This window comes from Rhinoderma darwinii, chromosome 6 (assembly GCF_050947455.1).
Source record: "Rhinoderma darwinii isolate aRhiDar2 chromosome 6, aRhiDar2.hap1, whole genome shotgun sequence".
NCBI classification, from domain to species: Eukaryota; Metazoa; Chordata; class Amphibia; order Anura; family Rhinodermatidae; genus Rhinoderma; species Rhinoderma darwinii.
This window is the reverse complement of record NC_134692.1, coordinates 145558653-145580237: the sequence shown is the minus strand read 5'-3', so window position 1 is coordinate 145580237 and position 21585 is coordinate 145558653. Positions and strand designations below refer to the sequence as shown.

The 21585-nt window shown below is 39.6% G+C and overlaps 1 protein-coding gene across 1 annotated transcript in view; it reads right to left on the bottom strand.

The window, feature by feature from the left end:
- LOC142656696 (transmembrane protease serine 9-like) overlaps positions 1-21481 on the bottom strand; it is a 55274-nt gene extending 33793 nt beyond the window's left edge. Inside the window, exons 1-12 of the mRNA XM_075831621.1 lie at positions 21342-21481; positions 21165-21194; positions 12986-13176; positions 12473-12635; positions 12050-12321; positions 10960-11129; positions 10136-10452; positions 7674-7691; positions 2176-2415; positions 1924-2025; positions 763-1025; positions 226-395 (exon numbers count right to left, since the gene is read on the bottom strand). Of these exons, the coding sequence (XP_075687736.1) occupies positions 226-395; positions 763-1025; positions 1924-2025; positions 2176-2415; positions 7674-7691; positions 10136-10452; positions 10960-11129; positions 12050-12321; positions 12473-12635; positions 12986-13176; positions 21165-21194; positions 21342-21481 (2076 nt within the window). The remainder of the gene's footprint in view (positions 1-225; positions 396-762; positions 1026-1923; positions 2026-2175; positions 2416-7673; positions 7692-10135; positions 10453-10959; positions 11130-12049; positions 12322-12472; positions 12636-12985; positions 13177-21164; positions 21195-21341) is intronic.
- Positions 21482-21585: the final 104 nt, after the last annotated feature.

The window sequence follows — 21585 nt, the reverse complement described above, 5'->3', positions numbered from 1 at the left end:
GTATAACCTGGGTATCTTCTGTATATAATTATATATGTACAGCTGGTATAAGTTATACATCTTCTTGTATATAGTGATATGGAGCATGCTGGTATAACCTGGGTATCTCCTGTATATAATTATACATTTCAGTGAAACATCCGCATGTTAATTAGAACACATGATACTACTATAGACTCTCAGTATATATAACGGGCTATATCTATGATATTCACGGGTGGTCACCTGGCAGCCATCTTTCTTGCCTTCGTGGTAGCCGGCGCAGATCATATCGTCTTGCACAATGACAATGGGAGAAGTGATGTTGTAGACAGTTTTGAACATATTGTCACATGCGGAGGAGTTGATCAGAGGGACGTCCACCTCCTGCAGGATGTTGGGGGAACCTAAATTCACTGTAAGAAGGAAACATACATTGTACAGTAAATCACGTGGATATCTTCGTGTCTCGTGTGTCAGAAGGAGTTGACGTTACACAGAGAGACATTGTCCGTGGAGGATCCCTCTGGTCTTTACATCATTACACTGAGGAGCCACAAGTAGCTACAATGTAGAAACCAGACTGTAACAGAATATATATATACACACGGACAGAAAAACTAGAGCTATTCTCCATGTAACTCACCTGGCACCATCTAATAATGGTGTGTACTCCTGACGATGTACTTATTAGGGTCACGGTCATGCCTCGGTGCCCTCACATTGACTAATCGCTATTCAATTACTTATTTGGTCAATTAAATAAGTCATTTCTTTACTCACCACCTTCAGCGATGTCTCCCCAGCCGGTCAGCCAGCACATCATCCCGTCTGGGAACACTTGGTTGGGGGACGGGAGGCAGATGGGCTGGACGTGGTTATTAAAAGTCACTGGACTCTCTAGTTCCATTAAAGCCAGATCTCCACTGGTCCCATCTCCATCGTATATTGGGTGGACGATGATGTTTTTCACTGGTACAATAACCTTAGTGACACTTGCGCCCATGAGATTAAGTATGCCCAACGTCACGTAGAATTCACCATTCCTGAAATCACAATGAGCAGAGACAGTGACACAATTATTACTTGTTATAGCACCAACATATACCATAGTGGCGTACAAGTGACCGACACAGGCAGCAATTCATGTTCAAAAACAAAAAAACAACCGGGTGGAGGACAATCGATGGGGGGGGGGGGTGACAGTCGTGATACAGAAGGTAGAAGGGATCGGTTATTAGCCGCGTGGGATTACCGGGGCACTGCTGGATAGACCAGTCACCCGGTGGTTATCTGTGCGGGGATCCAGTGGATCAGGGAGAAGAAGATTGAAGACTGGTATCGTAAAATGTTCCATGAAGAAGGAGAATCACTAGATGGAAAGACATTCAAGACATGAGGCGTCCGTCGGAAGGAGAACCATCTAGAGGAGAAGTGCAGCACAGGAGAAGTCCGGGAGGAATTACAGGTCATCAGTAGAAGGGAAGGCGGTAAAAAGAGAGGAGCAAAGAGATTCATCTACATTCACCCGGAGGACATTCACGTCTCGTGGACTCCACCAACGTGTCCAATATTATGTCATGTCTACCCGAAATCCCACAGACAATCTCAACATGACTGAGACATTTTTAGGAAATTCCATCAAAAGTTATAAAATGTAAATATGTTGATACATTTTGAACATTTAGTAACATTTCTTTCGTTGCCTCATTTGGTATAGAAAGTGGAGAACACACTGAATATTGAGCAGGATCCGACCAGTGGCCCCAATAATGTAGAAGAAACTCAATATATCCAGTATTCTCCATATCTTGAGATTCAGGTCATGTGTTTTCTGATCACATATAAAATCTCACACCGCCATATACCATAGAAGCTGTATATAGACTACACAGTATCGGTCACCGCCGTTCCACCTCCCACCATGCTGCGGAGATGACTCACGCCAGTCTCTTCTGATGTCTTCTGTCTGTGGAGCGTCTCTGGTTGTCATTGCTCCTTCTTTGTTTTCTTATCGTCTCCATGTCGGACACTCGGCTCCCTGGACTTAAAGACAAAATGATCCATCAGAGTTCAACAGAACCAGGATGACGGGTCAACATTTGTCGAGCTGAGCTCTGCTACATCCAGGCATTATATGGATCATTTACGGTGTGGTCTCCCCATAACTACATATAGGGACAGTAGTTTCCTCACCTCATACAATGTGCGGCAGTGACCACCCAGTTTCTTGAGATAAGGGATCCGCCACACAGATGGATGTCACCGTACATTACGCTGATCTGCCAGGGCCACTTCCCCGGAGCAGAGTTCTTACCGCCCACAATCCGCTGGGAGAAGGTCGGCCGACCACACGCTGCCGGACAGAGGAGAAAACACTTGGAAGCCGCCCCAAAAGACACAAAACTCTTATCTGAAGATACAAATCTCTCAATCCTAGATAGATATGAGATAGATGGATATGAGATAGATGGATATGAGATAGATGGATATGAGATAGATAGATAGATAAATAGATAGATAGATAGATAAATAGATAGATAGATAGATATGAGATAGATAGATAGATAGATAGATAGATAGATAGATAGATAGATAGATAGATAGATAGATAGATAGATAGATAGATAGATAGATAGATATGAGATAGATAGATAGATAGATAGATAGATAGATAGATAGATAGATAGATAGATAGATAGATAGATAGATAGATAGATATGAGATAGATGATAGATAGATAGATAGATAGATAGATAGATAGATAGATAGATAGATAGATAGATAGATAGATAGATAGATATGAGATAGATGATAGATAGATAGATAGATAGATAGATAGATAGATAGATAGATAGATAGATAGATAGATAGATAGATAGATAGATAGATAGATAGATAGATAGATATGAGATAGATGATAGATAGATAGATAGATAGATAGATAGATAGATAGATAGATAGATAGATAGATAGATAGATAGATAGATAGATAGATAGATAGATAGATAGATAGATAGATAGATAGATAGATATGAGATAGATGATAGATAGATAGATAGATAGATAGATAGATAGATAGATAGATAGATAGATAGATAGATAGATAGATAGACAGACAGACAGACAGACAGACAGACAGACAGACAGATAGATAGATAGATAGATAGATAGATAGATAGATAGATAGATAGATAGATAGATAGATAGATAGATAGGTACCTGCAGCTGTTCTCTTCACATGACCTGCAGTAAAGGAGAAGTAACAGGTTAGATTCACACACATTGTCGGGGGCAGGGAGTCTGTGACGTCCTATCAGGTTTGTTTTTTCCGTTAACATTATATTATACCAAGTATTACAGACATTATCCTGAAAGGGGTTCAAATGAATAATAATAAAAAAAACTCAACAATCGCCCACTAAAACCCTGGAAACTTTTGCGTGAGGAGGGGAGAGATAAAACAAAACCACACGACTCCAACAGCTACTAACACATTGTAATCCGGCTCTAAGGTCTTTGTCTGGTCGGGGGATGGTTCCATTATCCGTCTATTCCAGATCTTATAAAACATTTTTCCCCTCCTCTTTACCGAGCGTCAGGTAATATGATCTTTCTAACAGCAGCACTTTTATTCTACCTCCTGTGGGAAATCTTTTGAGATCCATTTATAAATGGTAACCAACCTTGCCAGAAACAAAATCTTTCTAATTCGTTTGCTAGAACCACAGTCTTTCAAAAGACCAGAGATGCCAGAAATAAAAAGCATCGGTCCCGTTGGCCCCTATTTATGAATTAATTTAGAAATAGATGCGGCTACTCCAGTCCAGTATCTCTGCAGCTTGGGACAACGCCGCAACCAGTGGGTGAGATCCGCCCGATGTAAACCACATTTCTACCATCATTATTCCTTAACCCCTTAACCTGTAAGAGCTTCGCTGTATAATAAAATCTGTGATTGATCATAAAACAAATAAATCGGTGATCGTGATACCCAATCGATCCTAATCCCAAGATCCTAATGCTATTTTCTGTGTGATTTGATTTAAAATAATTTCCTTCATCCCCTAAAAGGAATTTTTGATATATTGAGGACAAAAGTCCTTTTCTTACTTTTTATACATTCTAACGATTGAAAAGTTGTAAGAACGAACCGTCATTTCTATTTAATGGCCACGAAGGCGCGTGAAAATATCTAAACGGACCGTAATCAGGGACCTTGTCCTGTCTCTGCAGTTCCGTGAAAGTTTTTAGTTCTGCATTATTAAATAAATGTCATATCCTTGTGAAACTTTTTCCAAATCCAAGAGTCCGGGAGGCCGTCATTCTCCCCAATATTCCTACTGTCCCATAGAGGAGGGACTTCAATAAAGGTATTCATTATTTCAATGAGTTTTACAGCATCCCAGGCCGGCTGCTGGTTATCATAAATAGTCCCAAATCAGGGGAATTCAGAAGCCCTATCAGGTGGACGGCAGATAACATAGAACCGGGTGGTCGTATGAACCTGCGCATGGTTTCCTTACAATCTCTAAAATGTTAGTAAACCAAGGGAGGGTATCTGGGACAAGATTTACACTATTCCCATGCTTTACACTGCAGCTCTGCTTGTTCAGTTTAGCTGCTGTGTATAAGCACAAGCTCAGCAGGAAGTCAGTACATGGAGAGATGATTTTCAAGCCTCAATAAGAAGGAAGGGGCTTCATGTCGGGTTCATTTGAGTTTCCCCTCCCACATAATCCTCCATTAGTCCGTGACACAAAGCTTAGGGACTGCTTGTCCATGTTGGGGTTTAACTAAGAAATCCCAGTAGACAATGGCTTTATCCTTCAGGTCCCTGTCTCCTCATATGACAGGACAATGGTCTGCGGACGCTCTCCTATATCCCAATGATTGCTGGGATTTTCCTCAGAATTTGCGCTCAATGACGTGGTATGATTTACGTGGCGCTCGGACATCTGCCCTGTTCTCCAGACTTGTCATACATGACGGCTACTGACTGAAAAGACTGGAAACCAGAGACAACGGCTTTACAGAGAGTGAGAAGAACGTTCTCCCTCCGGATAATGAGCCTCGGCCTCTGTATTGTTCTATAGGACAAGGGATCTGTGAATAGAAGGTTCTATGGAGCCTCCGAATATATCTGACTGCAAATAGCCCCGAATAAGAGGAAGAATAAACCGGAGCGTCTCCACAACGACGACAAAGCTGAAAATGTCCACAATCCAACCAACGATGATCAATATTACATGTAAACAGTCTTATAATGATCGGATTTATTCTATTACCAATTATTATAATCCGTCAGATGTGTTGTAAAAACACGTAGAGAAACCTGCCCCGAAGAGCTTACAATCTGCATATAATAGGGATTCGGTGGGATTTACATAGACACTGCAATCAAAATCTGAGTTGTAATGAGCTTAATCCCCCCCCCCCCCCCCACTGTGTCCCAGACTAATGTCCCCATAATAATGATCAGGACCGGGATGCGCTCGGTATTTAGATGCAGGAATTGATTGTTGAGTAGAAGAAGCTGCTCCCATCAGGGCTTTTCCCCATAACGGGACTTCCCTACGATGAACTAAAGATCATTTGGTGATTCTGAACATGTAGCAGTTATTACATTCATCCAACGATCTCGGTCACAAATTATCTGTAACCCCAAATAACAAACTCATAGAAATCCTGTAATCACTCACCTATGACCAGGACAGACGTCAGCAAGTGAAGCTGCAACAGTCCATGCTTCATATTATTCAGGAGTGAAGAACAAAGGAGCACTGGGGAGGCACCTGTACCATAATAACATAGTGAGGCTGATAAATGACCATCTAGTTACACCTATAGTTCTGCAGTGATGTCCAAAAGAGGGCAAAAAAAACAAAAACATGAGGCCGTTATCAATATGTTATCAGAATAAATTCCGGAATCAACAACCCATCATCAGGATCTACTGCAGTCAACTTGTAATATCACATGGATCATGTCTGCTCATAATAACTGTGAGTGAGGGAGAGATGTACAAGGGAAATGTGTGTGAGATGTGTTCAAGATACCATTGTGAGAGGGGTATACATGTACTGGAGAAAGCTGTGGGGGATATCATGAGATGGACTGGAGAAAGATGTGGTAAATATCATGAGATGTACTGGAGAAAGATGTGGAGGATATCATGACATGTACCGGAGAAAGATGTGGGAGATATCATGAGATGTACCGGAGAAAGATGTGGGGGATATCATGAGATGGACTAGAGAAAGATGTGGAGGATATCATGAGATGGACTAGAGAAAGATGTGGAGGATATCATGAGATGGACTAGAGAAAGATATGGGAGATATCATGAGATGGACTGGAGAAAGATGTGGGAGATATCATGAGATGGACTGGAGAAAGATGTGGGAGATATCATGACATGTACTGGAGAAAGCTGTGGAGGATATCATGAGATGTACTGGAGAAAGATGTGGGAGATATCATGAGATGGACTAGAGAAAGATGTGGAGGATATCATGACATGTACTGGAGAAAGACGTGGGAGATATCATGACATGTACTAGAGAAAGATGTGGGAGATATCATGAGATGTACTGGAGAAAGCTGTGGAGGATATCATGAGATATACTGGAGAAAGATGTGGGAGATATCATGAGATGTACCGGAGAAAGATGTGGAGGATATCATGAGATGGACTGGAGAAAGATGTGCGGGAAATCATGAGATGTACTAGAGAAAGATGTGGAGGATATCATGACATGTACCGGAGAAAGATGTGGGAGATATCATGAGATGTACTGGAGAAAGATGTGGAGGATATCATGACATGTACCGGAGAAAGATGTGGGAGATATCATGACATGTACTGGAGAAAGATGTGGGGGATATCATGAGATGGACTAGAGAAAGCTGTGGAGGATATCATGAGATGGACTAGAGAAAGCTGTGGAGGATATCATGAGATGGACTGGAGAAAGATGTGGGAGATATCATGATATGGACTAGAGAAAGATGTGGAGGATATCATGACATGTACCGGAGAAAGATGTGGGAGATATCATGAGATGTACCGGAGAAAGATGTGGGGGATATCATGAGATGGACTAGAGAAAGATGTGGAGGATATCATGAGATGGACTAGAGAAAGATGTGGAGGATATCATGAGATGGACTAGAGAAAGATATGGGAGATATCATGAGATGGACTGGAGAAAGATGTGGGAGATATCATGAGATGGACTGGAGAAAGATGTGGGAGATATCATGACATGTACTGGAGAAAGCTGTGGAGGATATCATGAGATGTACTGGAGAAAGATGTGGGAGATATCATGAGATGGACTAGAGAAAGATGTGGAGGATATCATGACATGTACTGGAGAAAGACGTGGGAGATATCATGACATGTACTAGAGAAAGATGTGGGAGATATCATGAGATATACTGGAGAAAGATGTGGAGTTTATCATGAGATGTACTAGAGAAAGCTGTGGGTGATATCATGATATGGACTAGAGAAAGCTGTGGAGGATGTACCTGTGTGACCTGTGGGTGGATTTACTGGTGTTAGTGGTGGAAATGTATTAGAGATCCACAATGTGAGAAAGAAATGTAGACACTACGAGATCTCATCATTGTGGAGCGTTCCAGGTACCCAGCTCTGTATGGAGAGAGATGGAGAGGAGACGTCTTACCTCGGTTCTCCTGTTAGACTGAGATGTAGCAGAGTGTTCTCAGTGCAGATAAATATTGTAATCCTGGTTATTAGTGATCGATGTAGAGGAGAAGAGTCATAGACCAGACACTTCCCAGGTCCTCAGTCATTAGGAACAGGTGGACTGTGTCCCTATCCTCTAATCTTAGCTCTTACCCTCCATGATGTCTATCTGCTATGCTAATAGAGTATTATGTTACCTGCAGAGCTCATCCCCACGACCAGCACTACATCACTACTATACAGGAGGATAGAAGATTCCTCGTCCAAGACCGATCACTGCTCAATAATAAAGTAGTTAGAACTTTCCGACCTGTAGCTCTGGAGCGAATGTCTATAAATATGAATCCTATTACCAATGTCCGGTAATATAGATCACTACTACTCGCTACTTCTTCCTGCTCTTTGCTAGCTCTGCTCCATTAGGGCACCGCTATGATCAGTGACTCCAGCTCAGCTGCATTACAGTCTGAAATCCATCTACTACCTTACCAGAAGTTCAGGCTGCTTCTCTGTCCATCGCTCATGCTTTACACTGCAGCTCTGCTTCTTCAGATTGGCTGCTGTGTATTAGCACAAGCTCAGCAGGAAGTTGTACATGGAGAGAAGTTTTCTATTACAAGTAACTAAATCCACAGTGAGAGAAAGAAGATTATCAGGAAACGTCACACATAGACTGAGGGTAATGAGGAGAAACAAGGGGCGGCACGAGCTGCTGCCGGATGGAAACTTTACTGTAGCAGTGATCATACGAAGCCTTTATAATGCACATCTAGAAAACATATACAGACATTGTGTAGAAGGGTCGTCACATTTTAGACTAATACGGAGGTACAGGACTTCTATTAGGACTCAGAGATTGTGCGGAGCATACAGGGGCATATGTAGGTATGGGGGGGTGCAGGTGTTGGTGGGGGTCATGGCGCAGATTTTTGCATTGGGGCTCAGGAGCTTCAAGTTACATTTTTAGGGAAAAATCTCCTTCTGCTTTGTGTCTACAGTTTTCATGCGTGCCTATGTGTTTCCATAGTAACAGACTACAATGAAATACTTTGTAGTCTGATCCTGCAGTCATGTTACTTCACTCCCTCCCTACTCAATGTATGCGACCAAGAAATAGTGGACAAGAGGAAAAGCGTAGTAGATGACGGCAGGGACGACGACACCAGTACATCAATGTAGGCTGTAACATGGGGACATGAAGGTGAATACGCAAAATTAGAGGAGACTTTTTAAAATAAGACAATTTGCTAAATTGCTTCATTATTTATTTTACAACCATTGGAGCAAAACAAGAAACATAGTTGCAAAAGTGAAAATATTAAAAAATAACAGAAAAGTAATAGAAGTGCAAAACGATTACAAATAAAACAAACTGGTTACCAGGACCGACCCTTGTAAAATGTCCTGATGGACCCAACAAGTGGGCGTGTCCCTGATGGACCCAACACGTGGGCGTGTCCCTGATGGACCCAACACGTGGGCGTGTCCCTGATATGGCTCTAGGTCCCTGATGTGTCTTCTCTGTGAATGCTGCAGGACAATGGTGGGAGATGTTTCAGCATTTGTAGTGCAGTTTTTGACCCCTCAATTAACACTTAAGAGGCCGATACAAGGACAATTGCACCCACTATTTTACCTTTATTAGAGGTCATTACTGATGACAGGTTCCCTTTAAGGGCAATTTCACACGTGTATTTTTTGTGCGTCTTTTGAATTAATTGGGTTTTATGATATAATTCAGAGAGTGTGGTGATGATTTGTGTCTTCATTAGGGTGTATTCACATGGTGCGGTTCTGCGGCAAAGTCAAAAACCGCACCAAAAAAAAAAACGCATCAGTTTTTACCATTATTTGCTGCGGTTACCGCGCTGTTTTTTTAGTGACTTTTTCCGTTGCGTGGTGAACCCGCACCGTATATACACCATGAGGACCAAGTTTTGGCTTTAAATGCGGCCTCACAATGTCAGGTGGGAAGTTTCCCTCGTGAAGACGCAGAACATCCGCTGTTCTCTGAATTACAAAATATAACCCAATGATCAATTAAAAACACACAAAAAATGCACGTGATGATAAATCATAAAGGAGGAGACTCGGGGTACGGCCCCACATAGCGGCATCCACGCGCCGAGCAAACCCGGCCCACGAAGGCCAATGGCCGCGTGGGAAAATGGTGTTGTCATTGGCCGCTGCTTGTGGGCGTGGATTTGGACGCATGCAGCTGTCGCTACGCGGGGCCGTTCCTGTAGGGAAACTTGGGGTGTCTTTAATATGTGATTTACTGAGATGACGGCTGGAGGAGGAATCTTCACTTCACTCCCCGGATCTTGTACCGCGCTCCTCACATTGTCGGATTTTACTTTTTCATTAAACATCAATTAACACGATTTCTTCATTAATATTATAACATGACGCACATTATATTACAATGTCCGGCCGTGCTAGGTGATAAAGAGCGCCATGATAAACACGTAGAGAATGCCGGTAGTGACACTGCGGCCGCCATTACTGCTGCCGCCATTACTGCTGCTGCCATTGTTGGACAGATAAGCGTTTTTATTGACCTCGCTGGTGAACGTGACATTCACAATATTCTCTTGGGACTCTGGAGCGTTCGTCACAATCCAGTCCATGTAAGAAATGACTTGGGTGTAGACCCCAGGACGGTTCTTCGCACCACATCCATCTCCCCAACTCACCAACCCGGCCAAGAACCATTGTCCTTTCTCAGAACACACCAAGGGACCTCCAGAGTCACCCTGAAAAGAGGAGAAACAAAAAACAAGAGTACGAGATTATAACATTGTGCACCCCAATATTTCTGAAGAGATCAATATGACCCGACCTGATCCGATAATACAGGATCGGGGCACAAGATCCCACCTGGGTGTAGCTGGGCCTGGCCAATATGGACAACAGCCATAGTTTGTGAAATCCCCATTACAAATTTGAGACCAACATTAAACTTCTCCCATTGACTCAATTCTGATCCTGACTTCAACCTATTCCTTGCTGCTTTAATGCCTCAACCTGACTCTTACAGTCCTGCTCCCCCAACTAGGGGGCCATTGATTCCGCATTCCCACAGTGACTTTGACCCTACAGAACCCCCACAGAGCTGCTGACCTTAGGATGGGTTGACCCCTGTTTTGATTTTGCTATGGACTTGGAAATGACTATAGACATTGGATTGGGCGCAGGTGCTGACCATGTCCCTTTATGGATCCGGACCTTATATTATATGTGACGGATGTAACGACACTTACCTGACACGAGTCTATTCCACCTGCTTTGTATCCGGCACAGATCATGTCATTCTGGATAATTGCAGCAGAGTTGCTGACCCCAGAGTCAATGTGATAGAGCCCGTCGCAGGTCCCGGCATCGATCAGAGGTAGCTGCACTTCTTGTAGGGTCTGGGGGCTTGAAAGACTCACTGTAAGAAAAGAGTTCCTGATCAACCACGACTATCATCCGAAAGTGTAAAAGGAACCAATCACCTCCCCTAATAAGACTCGGGAAATGGAGGACACTGAAAACATCCCCCAAAGTGGGGTAAAGAGGCCAAAAAGTCCCACATGCGGTGTAAAAAATGATGTGACCACCTCCCAGAGGATATAGGGACCCATCAAGAGAGGCCAGGAAGCTTCTGTGACACCCTCAAATCTGGGCACGTCCACGAGTCTAAGAACGGAGGAACTCTAACAACATGAGACGTGTTCTTCCCGGGTTCACCGAGAAGGAAGGGTCATCTGCTGCCATGTCTCTTCCACCACTTGGCACTTTAAGGGGGTTATTTTATGGGTACGAGCGCATCTGTTAGTGAAGTTTTATTAGACCATCACCATTCAGATACATTGGGTGAATACATTTTCCTTGTTTGGGATTTTTGGCAAAAAGTAAAGCAACAGCTCGTGAACCCCATTATTACAAGGAGCCCGACCATAGGAGGTGAAGACAGGTGACGTAGTAATGGTGGGACCTTGTAGAGAGGCAAATACTGCACCGCCCCTTCTGTTACACCCTCAACGCAGACGACACCACGTGCCACGACACCCTAACGAAAGGAGAGGAACTTTGCTCCCGGTACACGTGGCCTTCTCTCCAGGATCGGAGTCATTTTTTGTTTCTCTACAGCTTTTATACTTTTATCTTGTTTGTCTTGTTACCTTTTTTGTTTCTCCTTTTCCTACAATAAACTGCTCATTTATCTAGATACTCGGAGACCTCAGTGTAGCAGCAGATGAGGTCAGTCATGGTTTTGCTCATCTCATGGACTGATGGTTGAGCAGCAGGAGACATTCATTTACAGAGGACAATGGTCTATGAGAAGTGGAGTGTTGTATGAATACCTACCATCGGTCTGAATGTCTCCCCAACCAGTGATCCAACACATGAGGCCCATGGGGAAGACCACTTTGGCTGTTGGGAGGCAGACGGGCAGTATGTAAGCTGTGAAGGCCACGTTGTTTGCCAGCTCTATGAGGCTGATGTCCCCCATTGACGATACACTTGAATAGTTAGGATTCCTGATAATCGTCTTTACATTAACAGAGATTTCTTGAGTGTTTGGCACGGAGATCTGATAGGTACCGAGATGGACGGTGAGTGTGGAGGTCGTCACGGCGCTACAAGAAGACAAATACAATTTTAAGAAAATTAAAAAAGCTGAGACGTCATAATCGTCGCGCCATAGTAATGCAGCAGTGCCGATAAAGTGCAATAAGGCACAAGGCAAGTTAATAGGAAATAATTGGAGAATAACGTCCATGCTCTAACCTGCTTATACAGTGAGCTGCCGACACCACCCACGTCCTACTGATGAGAGATCCACCACAAAAGTGCCGTCCACTCTGGCGTAAGCTCACTTGCCACGGCCATTCACCGGCCTGTGCATTATGCCCCCCCATGATCCTGTTGGATACCTGAGGTTTTCCACATTCTTTAGAGGGAAATAAAAAAATATAGAGATATTGAGAGGGGAAGAGGGTTATGGGTAATCATCAACCTCTGGAGAAATAGTCTGTACACACGGGAAATACAAAATCCATGTAAAATCACAGCTGCAAAATTAGGAAAATAGTTGGTGCCTAAAAGGACATAATGTCTGGTGTGAGAGAGAAAAAGAGGGAGAAAAAGAAGAAAAAACAAAGATGGAGAAAAAAAAAGAAGAATTAAGAGGAACAAAGAAGGAGAAAGAAGGGGAGGAAAGAGGAAGAAGAAAACGGAAGGAGAATGGCAAAGGAGGAAGAAGAACAACGAAAAAGTAGGAAGAAGAAGAATGAAAAACACGAGTTGTAGTTTTGCAGCAGCTGGAGATCCGGAGGTTGGATAACCGCGCCCTGAGGACTCGGAACCTAATAATGGGTTGTCCAAAGGCGAACTTCAGCTGCTCACACATGTAAGAAGAAGCCTCATCAGATGAAGATTGTGCGTTGATGTATTCAGCTACTTCTGGGTACCAAACCTGCAGAGAGCTGATGCTGCAATATGAAGGACTAGGTGTAATGCTCCACACTGGAATCATAACTGACCGGGGGCAGCTACAGAAAATGACACATTGACCTTCAAAAAACTCCTTCTACAATGTACGGAGACCCGTCAATAACTGACCAATCCGACTGGAAGAAGAAAAATCCTATTATACATGACAAGCACAAGATCTTGACCCCATCTGTATGTATAGGAGATAAACGTGGACAACACTGACATCAGGTGGTCACATATAATTAGTCCGCGTACATAAGATCTGTGTGTGGGGATGCTGGAAAGCGGCCTGAATATATCCACCTCACATCACCCATACCAGATTATATAAGGAAAATATCCTGAATTACAGACGGTATCATAATCTCAGGCTGCACTCACTATTCTGCAGGTGGAGTCACTGTGTACATACATTACATTACTTATCCTGTACTGATCCTGAGTTATATCTTGTATTATACTCCAGAGCTGCACTCACTATTCTGCTGGTGGAGTCACTGTGTACATACATTACATTACTTATCCTGTACTGATCCTGAGTTACATCCTGTATTATACTCCAGAGCTGCACTCACTATTCTGCTGGTGGAGTCACTGTGTACATACATACATTACTTATCCTGTACTGATCCTGAGTTACATCCTGTATTATACTCCAGAGCTGTACTCTCTATTCTGCTGGTGGAGTCACTGTGTACATACATTACTTATCCTGTACTGATCCTGAGTTACATCCTGTATTATACTCCAGAGCTGCACTCACTATTCTGCTGGTGGAGTCACTGTGTACATACATGACATTACTTATCCTGTACTGATCCTGAGTTACATCCTGTATTATACTCCAGAGCTGTACTCTCTATTCTGCTGGTGGAGTCACTGTGTACATACATTACTTATCCTGTACTGATCCTGAGTTACATCCTGTATTATACTCCAGAGCTGCACTCACTATTCTGCTGGTGGAGTCACTGTGTACATACATGACATTACTTATCCTGTACTGATCCTGAGTTACATCCAGTATTATACTCCAGAGCTGCACTCACTATTCTGCTGGTGGGGTCACTGTGTACATACATTACTTATCCTGTACTGATCCTGAGTTATATCCTGTATTATACTCCAGAGCTGCACTCACTATTCTGCTGGTGGAGTCACTGTGTACATACATTACATTACTTATCCTGTACTGATCCTGAGTTACATCCTGTATTATACTCCGGAGCTGCACTCACTATTCTGCTGGTGGAGTCACTGTGTACATACATTACATTACTTATCCTGTACTGATCCTGAGTTACATCCTGTATTATACTCCAGAGCTGCACTCACTATTCTGCTGGTGGAGTCACTGTGTACATACATTACATTACTTATCCTGTACTGATCCTGAGTTACATCCTGTATTATACTCCAGAGCTGCACTCACTATTCTGCTGGTGGAGTCACTGTGTACATACATTACATTACTTATCCTGTACTGATCCTGAGTTATATCCTGTATTATACTCCAGAGCTGCACTCACTATTCTGCTGGTGGAGTCACTGTGTACATACATTACTTATCCTGTACTGATCCTGAGTTACATCCTGTATTATACTCCAGAGCTGCACTCACTATTCTGCTGGTGGAGTCACTGTGTACATACATGACATTACTTATCCTGTACTGATCCTGAGTTACATCCAGTATTATACTCCAGAGCTGCACTCACTATTCTGCTGGTGGGGTCACTGTGTACATACATTACTTATCCTGTACTGATCCTGAGTTATATCCTGTATTATACTCCAGAGCTGCACTCACTATTCTGCTGGTGGAGTCACTGTGTACATACATTACATTACTTATCCTGTACTGATCCTGAGTTACATCCTGTATTATACTCCGGAGCTGCACTCACTATTCTGCTGGTGGAGTCACTGTGTACATACATTACATTACTTATCCTGTACTGATCCTGAGTTACATCCTGTATTATACTCCAGAGCTGCACTCACTATTCTGCTGGTGGAGTCACTGTGTACATACATTACATTACTTATCCTGTACTGATCCTGAGTTACATCCTGTATTATACTCCAGAGCTGCACTCACTATTCTGCTGGTGGAGTCACTGTGTACATACATTACATTACTTATCCTGTACTGATCCTGAGTTATATCCTGTATTATACTCCAGAGCTGCACTCACTATTCTGCTGGTGGAGTCACTGTGTACATACATTACTTATCCTGTACTGATCCTGAGTTACATCCTGTATTATACTCCAGAGCTGCACTCACTATTCTGCTGGTGGAGTCACTGTGTACATACATTACATTACTTATCCTGTACTGTTCCTGAATTACAGACGGTATCATAATCTCAGGCTGCACTCACTATTCTGCTGGTTGAGTCACTGTGTACATACATTACATTACTTATCCTGTACTGATCCTGAGTTACATCCTGTATTATACTCCAGAGCAGCACTCACTATTCTGCTGGTGGAGTCACTGTGTACATACATTACTTATCCTGTACTGATCCGGAGTTACATCCTGTATTATACTCCAGAGCTGCACTCACTATTCTGCTGGTGGAGTCACTGTGTACATACATACATTACTTATCCTGTACTGATCCTGAGTTATATCCTGTATTATACTCCAGAGCTGCACTCACTATTCTGCTGGTGGAGTCACTGTGTACATACATTACATTACTTATCCTGTACTGATAGGGGCAGTATTATAGTAGTTATATTCTTGTATATAGGGGCAGTATTATAGTAGTTATATTCCTGTATATAGGGGCAGTATTATAGTAGTTATATTCTTGTATATAGGAGGCAGTATTATAGTAGTTATATTCTTGTATATAGGGGGCAGTGTTATAGTAGTTCTATTCTTGTATATAGGAGCAGTATTATAGTAGTTATATTCTTGTATATAGGGGGCAGTATTATAGTAATTATATTCTTGTATATAGGGAGCAGTATTATAGTAGTTATATTCTTGTATATAGGGGGCAGTATTATAGTAGTTATATTCTTGTATATAGGGGCAGTATTATAGTAGTTATATTCTTGTATATAGGGGGCAGTATTATAGTAGTTATATTCTTGTATATAGGGGGCAGTATTATAGTAGTTATATTCTTGTATATAGGGAGCAGTAATATAGTAGTTATATTCTTGTACATAGGGGGCAGTATTATAGTAGTTATATTCTTGTATATAGTAGGCAGTATTATCGTAGTTATATTCTTGTATATAGGAGCAGTATTATAGTAGTTATATTCTTGTATATAGGGGCAGTATTATAGTAGTTATATTCTTGTATATAGGAGGCAGTATTATAGTAGTTATATTCTTGTATATAGGAGCAGTGTTATAGTAGTTATATTCTTGTATATAGGGGCAGTATTATAGTAGTTATATTCTTGTATATAGGGGGCAGTATTATAGTAGTTATATTCTTGTATATAGGGGCAGTATTATAGTAGTGATATTCTTGTATATAGAGAGCAGTATTATAGTAGTTATATTCTTGTATATAGGGGGCAGTATTATAGTAGTTATATTCTTGTACATGATGGGCAGTATTATAGTAGTTATATTCTTGTATATAGGGGCAGTATTATAGTAGTTATATTCTTGTATATAGGAGCAGTATTATAGTAGTTATATTCTTGTATATAGGGGGCAGTATTATAGTAATTATATTCTTGTATATAGGGAGCAGTATTATAGTAGTTATATTCTTGTATATAGGGGGCAGTATTATAGTAGTTATATTCTTGTATATAGGGGCAGTATTATAGTAGTTATATTCTTGTATATAGGGGGCAGTATTATAGTAGTTATATTCTTGTATATAGGGGGCAGTATTATAGTAGTTATATTCTTGTATATAGGGAGCAGTAATATAGTAGTTATATTCTTGTACATAGGGGGCAGTATTATAGTAGTTATATTCTTGTATATAGTAGGCAGTATTATCGTAGTTATATTCTTGTATATAGGAGCAGTATTATAGTAGTTATATTCTTGTATATAGGGGCAGTATTATAGTAGTTATATTCTTGTATATAGGAGGCAGTATTATAGTAGTTATATTCTTGTATATAGGAGCAGTGTTATAGTAGTTATATTCTTGTATATAGGGGCAGTATTATAGTAGTTATATTCTTGTATATAGGGGGCAGTATTATAGTAGTTATATTCTTGTATATAGGGGCAGTATTATAGTAGTGATATTCTTGTATATAGAGAGCAGTATTATAGTAGTTATATTCTTGTATATAGGGGGCAGTATTATAGTAGTTATATTCTTGTATATAGGGGCAGTATTATAGTAGTTATATTCTTGTATATAGGGGGCAGTATTATAGTAGTTATATTCTTGTATATAGGGGCAGTATTATAGTAGTTATATTCTTGTATATAGGGGGCAGTATTATAGTAGTTATATTCTTGTACATGATGGGCAGTATTATAGTAGTTATATTCTTGTATATAGGGGCAGTATTATAGTAGTTATATTCTTGTATATAGGGGCAGTATTATAGTAGTTATATTCTTGTATATAGGGGGCAGTATTTTTGTAGTTATATTCTTGTATATAGGAGTAGTATTATAGTAGTTATATTTTTGTATATAGGGAGCAGTATTATAGTACTTATATTCTTGTATATAGGAGCAGTATTATAGTAGTTATATTCTTGTATATAGGGGGCAGTATTATAGTGGTTATATTCTTGTATATAGGAGGCAGTATTATAGTAGTTATATTCTTGTATATAGGAGGCAGTTTTATAGTAGTTATATTCTTGTATATATGGGCAGTATTATAGTAGTTATATTCTTGTATATAGGAGCAGTATTATAGTAGTTATATTCTTGTATATAGGGGGCAGTATTTTAGTAGTTATATTCTTGTATATAGGAGCAGTATTATAGTAGTTATATTCTTGTATATAGGGGGCAGTATTATAGTAGTTATATTCTTGTATAAGAGCAGTATTATAGTAGTTATATTCTTGTATATAGGGGCAGTATTATAGTAGTTATATTCTTGTATATAGGAGCAGTATTATAGTAGTTATATTCTTGTATATAGGGGGCAGTATTATAGTAGTTATATTCTTGTATATAAGAGCAGTATTATAGTAGTTATATTTTTGTATATAGGGGCAGTATTATAGTGGTTATATTCTTGTATATAGGAGGCAGTATTATAGTAGTTATATTCTTGTATATAGGGGGCAGTATTATAGTAGTTATATTCTTGTATATAGGGGGCAGTATTATAGTAGTTATATTCTTGTATATAGGAGCAGTATTATAGTAGTTATATTCTTGTATATAGGGGGCAGTATTATAGTAGTTATATTCTTGTATATAGGGGGCAGTATTATAGTAGTTATATTCTTGTATATAGGGAGCAGTATTATAGTAGTTATAGTCTTCTATATATAGGGAGCAGTATTATAGTAGTTATATTCTTGTACATAGGGGGCAGTATTATAGTAGTTATATTCTTGTATATAGGGGGCAGTATTATAGTAGTTATTTTCTTGTATATAGGGGGCAGCATTATAATAGTTATATTCTTGTATATAGGGAGCAGTATTATAGTAGTTATATTCTTGTATATAGTAGGCAGCATTATAGTAGTTATTTTCTTGTATATAGGGGGCAGCATTATAATAGTTATATTCTTGTATATAGGGGCAGTATTATAGTAGTTATATTCTTGTATATAGGGGGCAGTATTATAGTAGTTATGTTCTTGTATATAGGGGCAGTATTATAGTAGTTATATTCTTGTATATAGGAGGCAGTATTATAGTAGTTATATTCTTGTATATAGGAGGCAGTATTATAGTAGTTATATTCTTGTATGTAGGCGCAGTATTATAGTAGTTATAGTCTTGTATATAGGGGCAGTATTGTAGTAGTTATATTCTTGTATATAGGGGCATTATTATAGTCGTTATATTCTTGTATGTAGGCGCAGTATTATAGTAGTTATATTCTTGTATATAGGGCAGTATTATAGTAGTTATATTCTTGTATATAGGAGCAGTATTATAGTAGTTATATTCTTGTATGTAGGCGCAGTATTATAGTAGTTATATTCTTCTATATAGGGCAGTATTATAGTAGTTATATTCTTGTATATAGGAGCAGTATTATAGTAGTTATATTCTTATATATAGGGGCAGTATTATAGTAGTTATATTCTTGTATATAGGGGCAGTATTATAGTAGTTATATTCTTATATATAGGGGCAGTATTATAATAGTTATATTCTTGTATATAGGAGCAGTATTATAGTAGTTATATTCTTGTATATAGGAGCAGTATTATAGTAGTTATATTCTTGTATATAGGGCAGTATTATAGTAGTTATATTCTTGTATATAGGAGCAGTATTATAGTAGTTATATTCTTGTATGTAGGCACAGTATTATAGTAGTTATATTCTTGTATATAGGAGCAGTATTATAGTAGTTATATTCTTATATATAGGGGCAGTATTATAGTAGTTATATTCTTGTATATAGGGGCAGTATTATAGTAGTTATATTCTTATATATAGGGGCAGTATTATAGTAGTTATATTCTTGTATATAGGGGCAGTATTATAGTAGTTATATTCTTGTATATAGGGGCAGTATTATAGTAGTTATATTCTTGTATATAGGGGGCAGTATTATAGTAGATATATTCTTGTATATAGGGGCAGTATTATAGTAGTTATATTCTTGTATATAGGGGCAGTATTATAGTAGTTATATTCTTGTATATAGGAGCAGTATTATAGTAGTTATATTCTTGTATATAGGGGGCAGTATTATAGTCGTTATATTCTTGTATATAGGGGCAGTATTATAGTAGTTATATTCTTGTATATAGGGGCAGTATTATAGTAGTTATATTCTTGTATATAGGGGGCAGTATTATAGTAGTTATATTCTTGTATATAGGGGCAGTATTATAGTAGTTATATTCTTGTATATAGGGGCAGTATTATAGTAGATATATTCTTGTATATAGGGGGCAGTATTATAGTAGTTATATTCTTGTATATAGGGGGCAGTATTATAGTAGTTATATTCTTGTATATAGGGGCAGTATTATAGTAGTTATATTCTTGTATATAGGAGCAGTATTATAGTCGTTATATTCTTGTATATAGGGGCAGTATTATAGTAGTTATATTCTTGTATATAGGGGCAGTATTATAGTAGTTATATTCTTGTATATAGGGGGCAGTATTATAGTAGTTATATTCTTGTATATAGGAGCAGTATTATAGTAGTTATATTCTTGTATATAGGGGCAGTATTATAGTAGTTATATTCTTGTATATAGGGGGCAGTATTATAGTAGTTATATTCTTGTATATAGGAGCAGTATTATAGTAGTCATATTCTTGTACATAGGGGCAGTATTATAGTAGTTATATTCTTGTATATAGGGGCAGTATTATAGTAGTTACATTCTTGTATATAGGGAGCAGTATTATAGTAGTTATATTCTTGTATATAGGAGCATTATTATAGTAGTTATATTCTTGTATATAGGGGCAGTATTATAGTAGATATATTCTTGTATATAGGGGCAGTATTTTAGTAGTTATATTCTTGTATATAGGAGCAGTATTATAGTAGTTATATTCTTGTATATAGGCGCAGTATTATAGTAGTTATATTCTTGTATATAGGGCAGTATTATAGTAGTTATATTCTTGTATATAGGGGCAGTATTATAGTAGTTATATTTTAGTATAGAATATTCCTCCCTCCACCACACTGTTATGGGGACATCTGTGGATGATACACTGTTATGGGGACATCTGTGGTGGGCACACTCTTCCGGGTCATGTGCAAAATCTGCTGTGGTTCTGTAAGCACATTTCTCTGTGGTCTATATATTGTATTGGTTGTACCTTAGCTCTCTAAATAAGGGAAGATGTGTACTTACCTTGTGTCGTCTGACAAACCCAAAATGTTCCTGCAAATGAAAAATTTGGTGTTAGTACAATATTTACACTCCTTTCCCTTAATAGTTACGATGTATGAGATAGATAGGATAGGATAGATAAATGGGATAGATTAGATAGGATAGGACAGGATAGATTTTGCCTCTGGGGTCTCTTACCCAGGAGGAGCAGGGTCCAGGCCCCGCTTGGCAAGGACATGGTTTCCTCCTGTTCTGCGCTGTGTGACCGCTGCACCTGTCGGTTTCTTTTGCGCAGTCGGGGGAATGTGGATTAACCAGTTCCTGCCCTGAATGTACATTTTTACCACAGTCATGAAGCATCACCTCGCCCTGAGGTCTCTATAGTTCTATATATCAGTGATTGTAGCCGTCAGCTCATGTGATCGTCACCCCGCAACCTGAA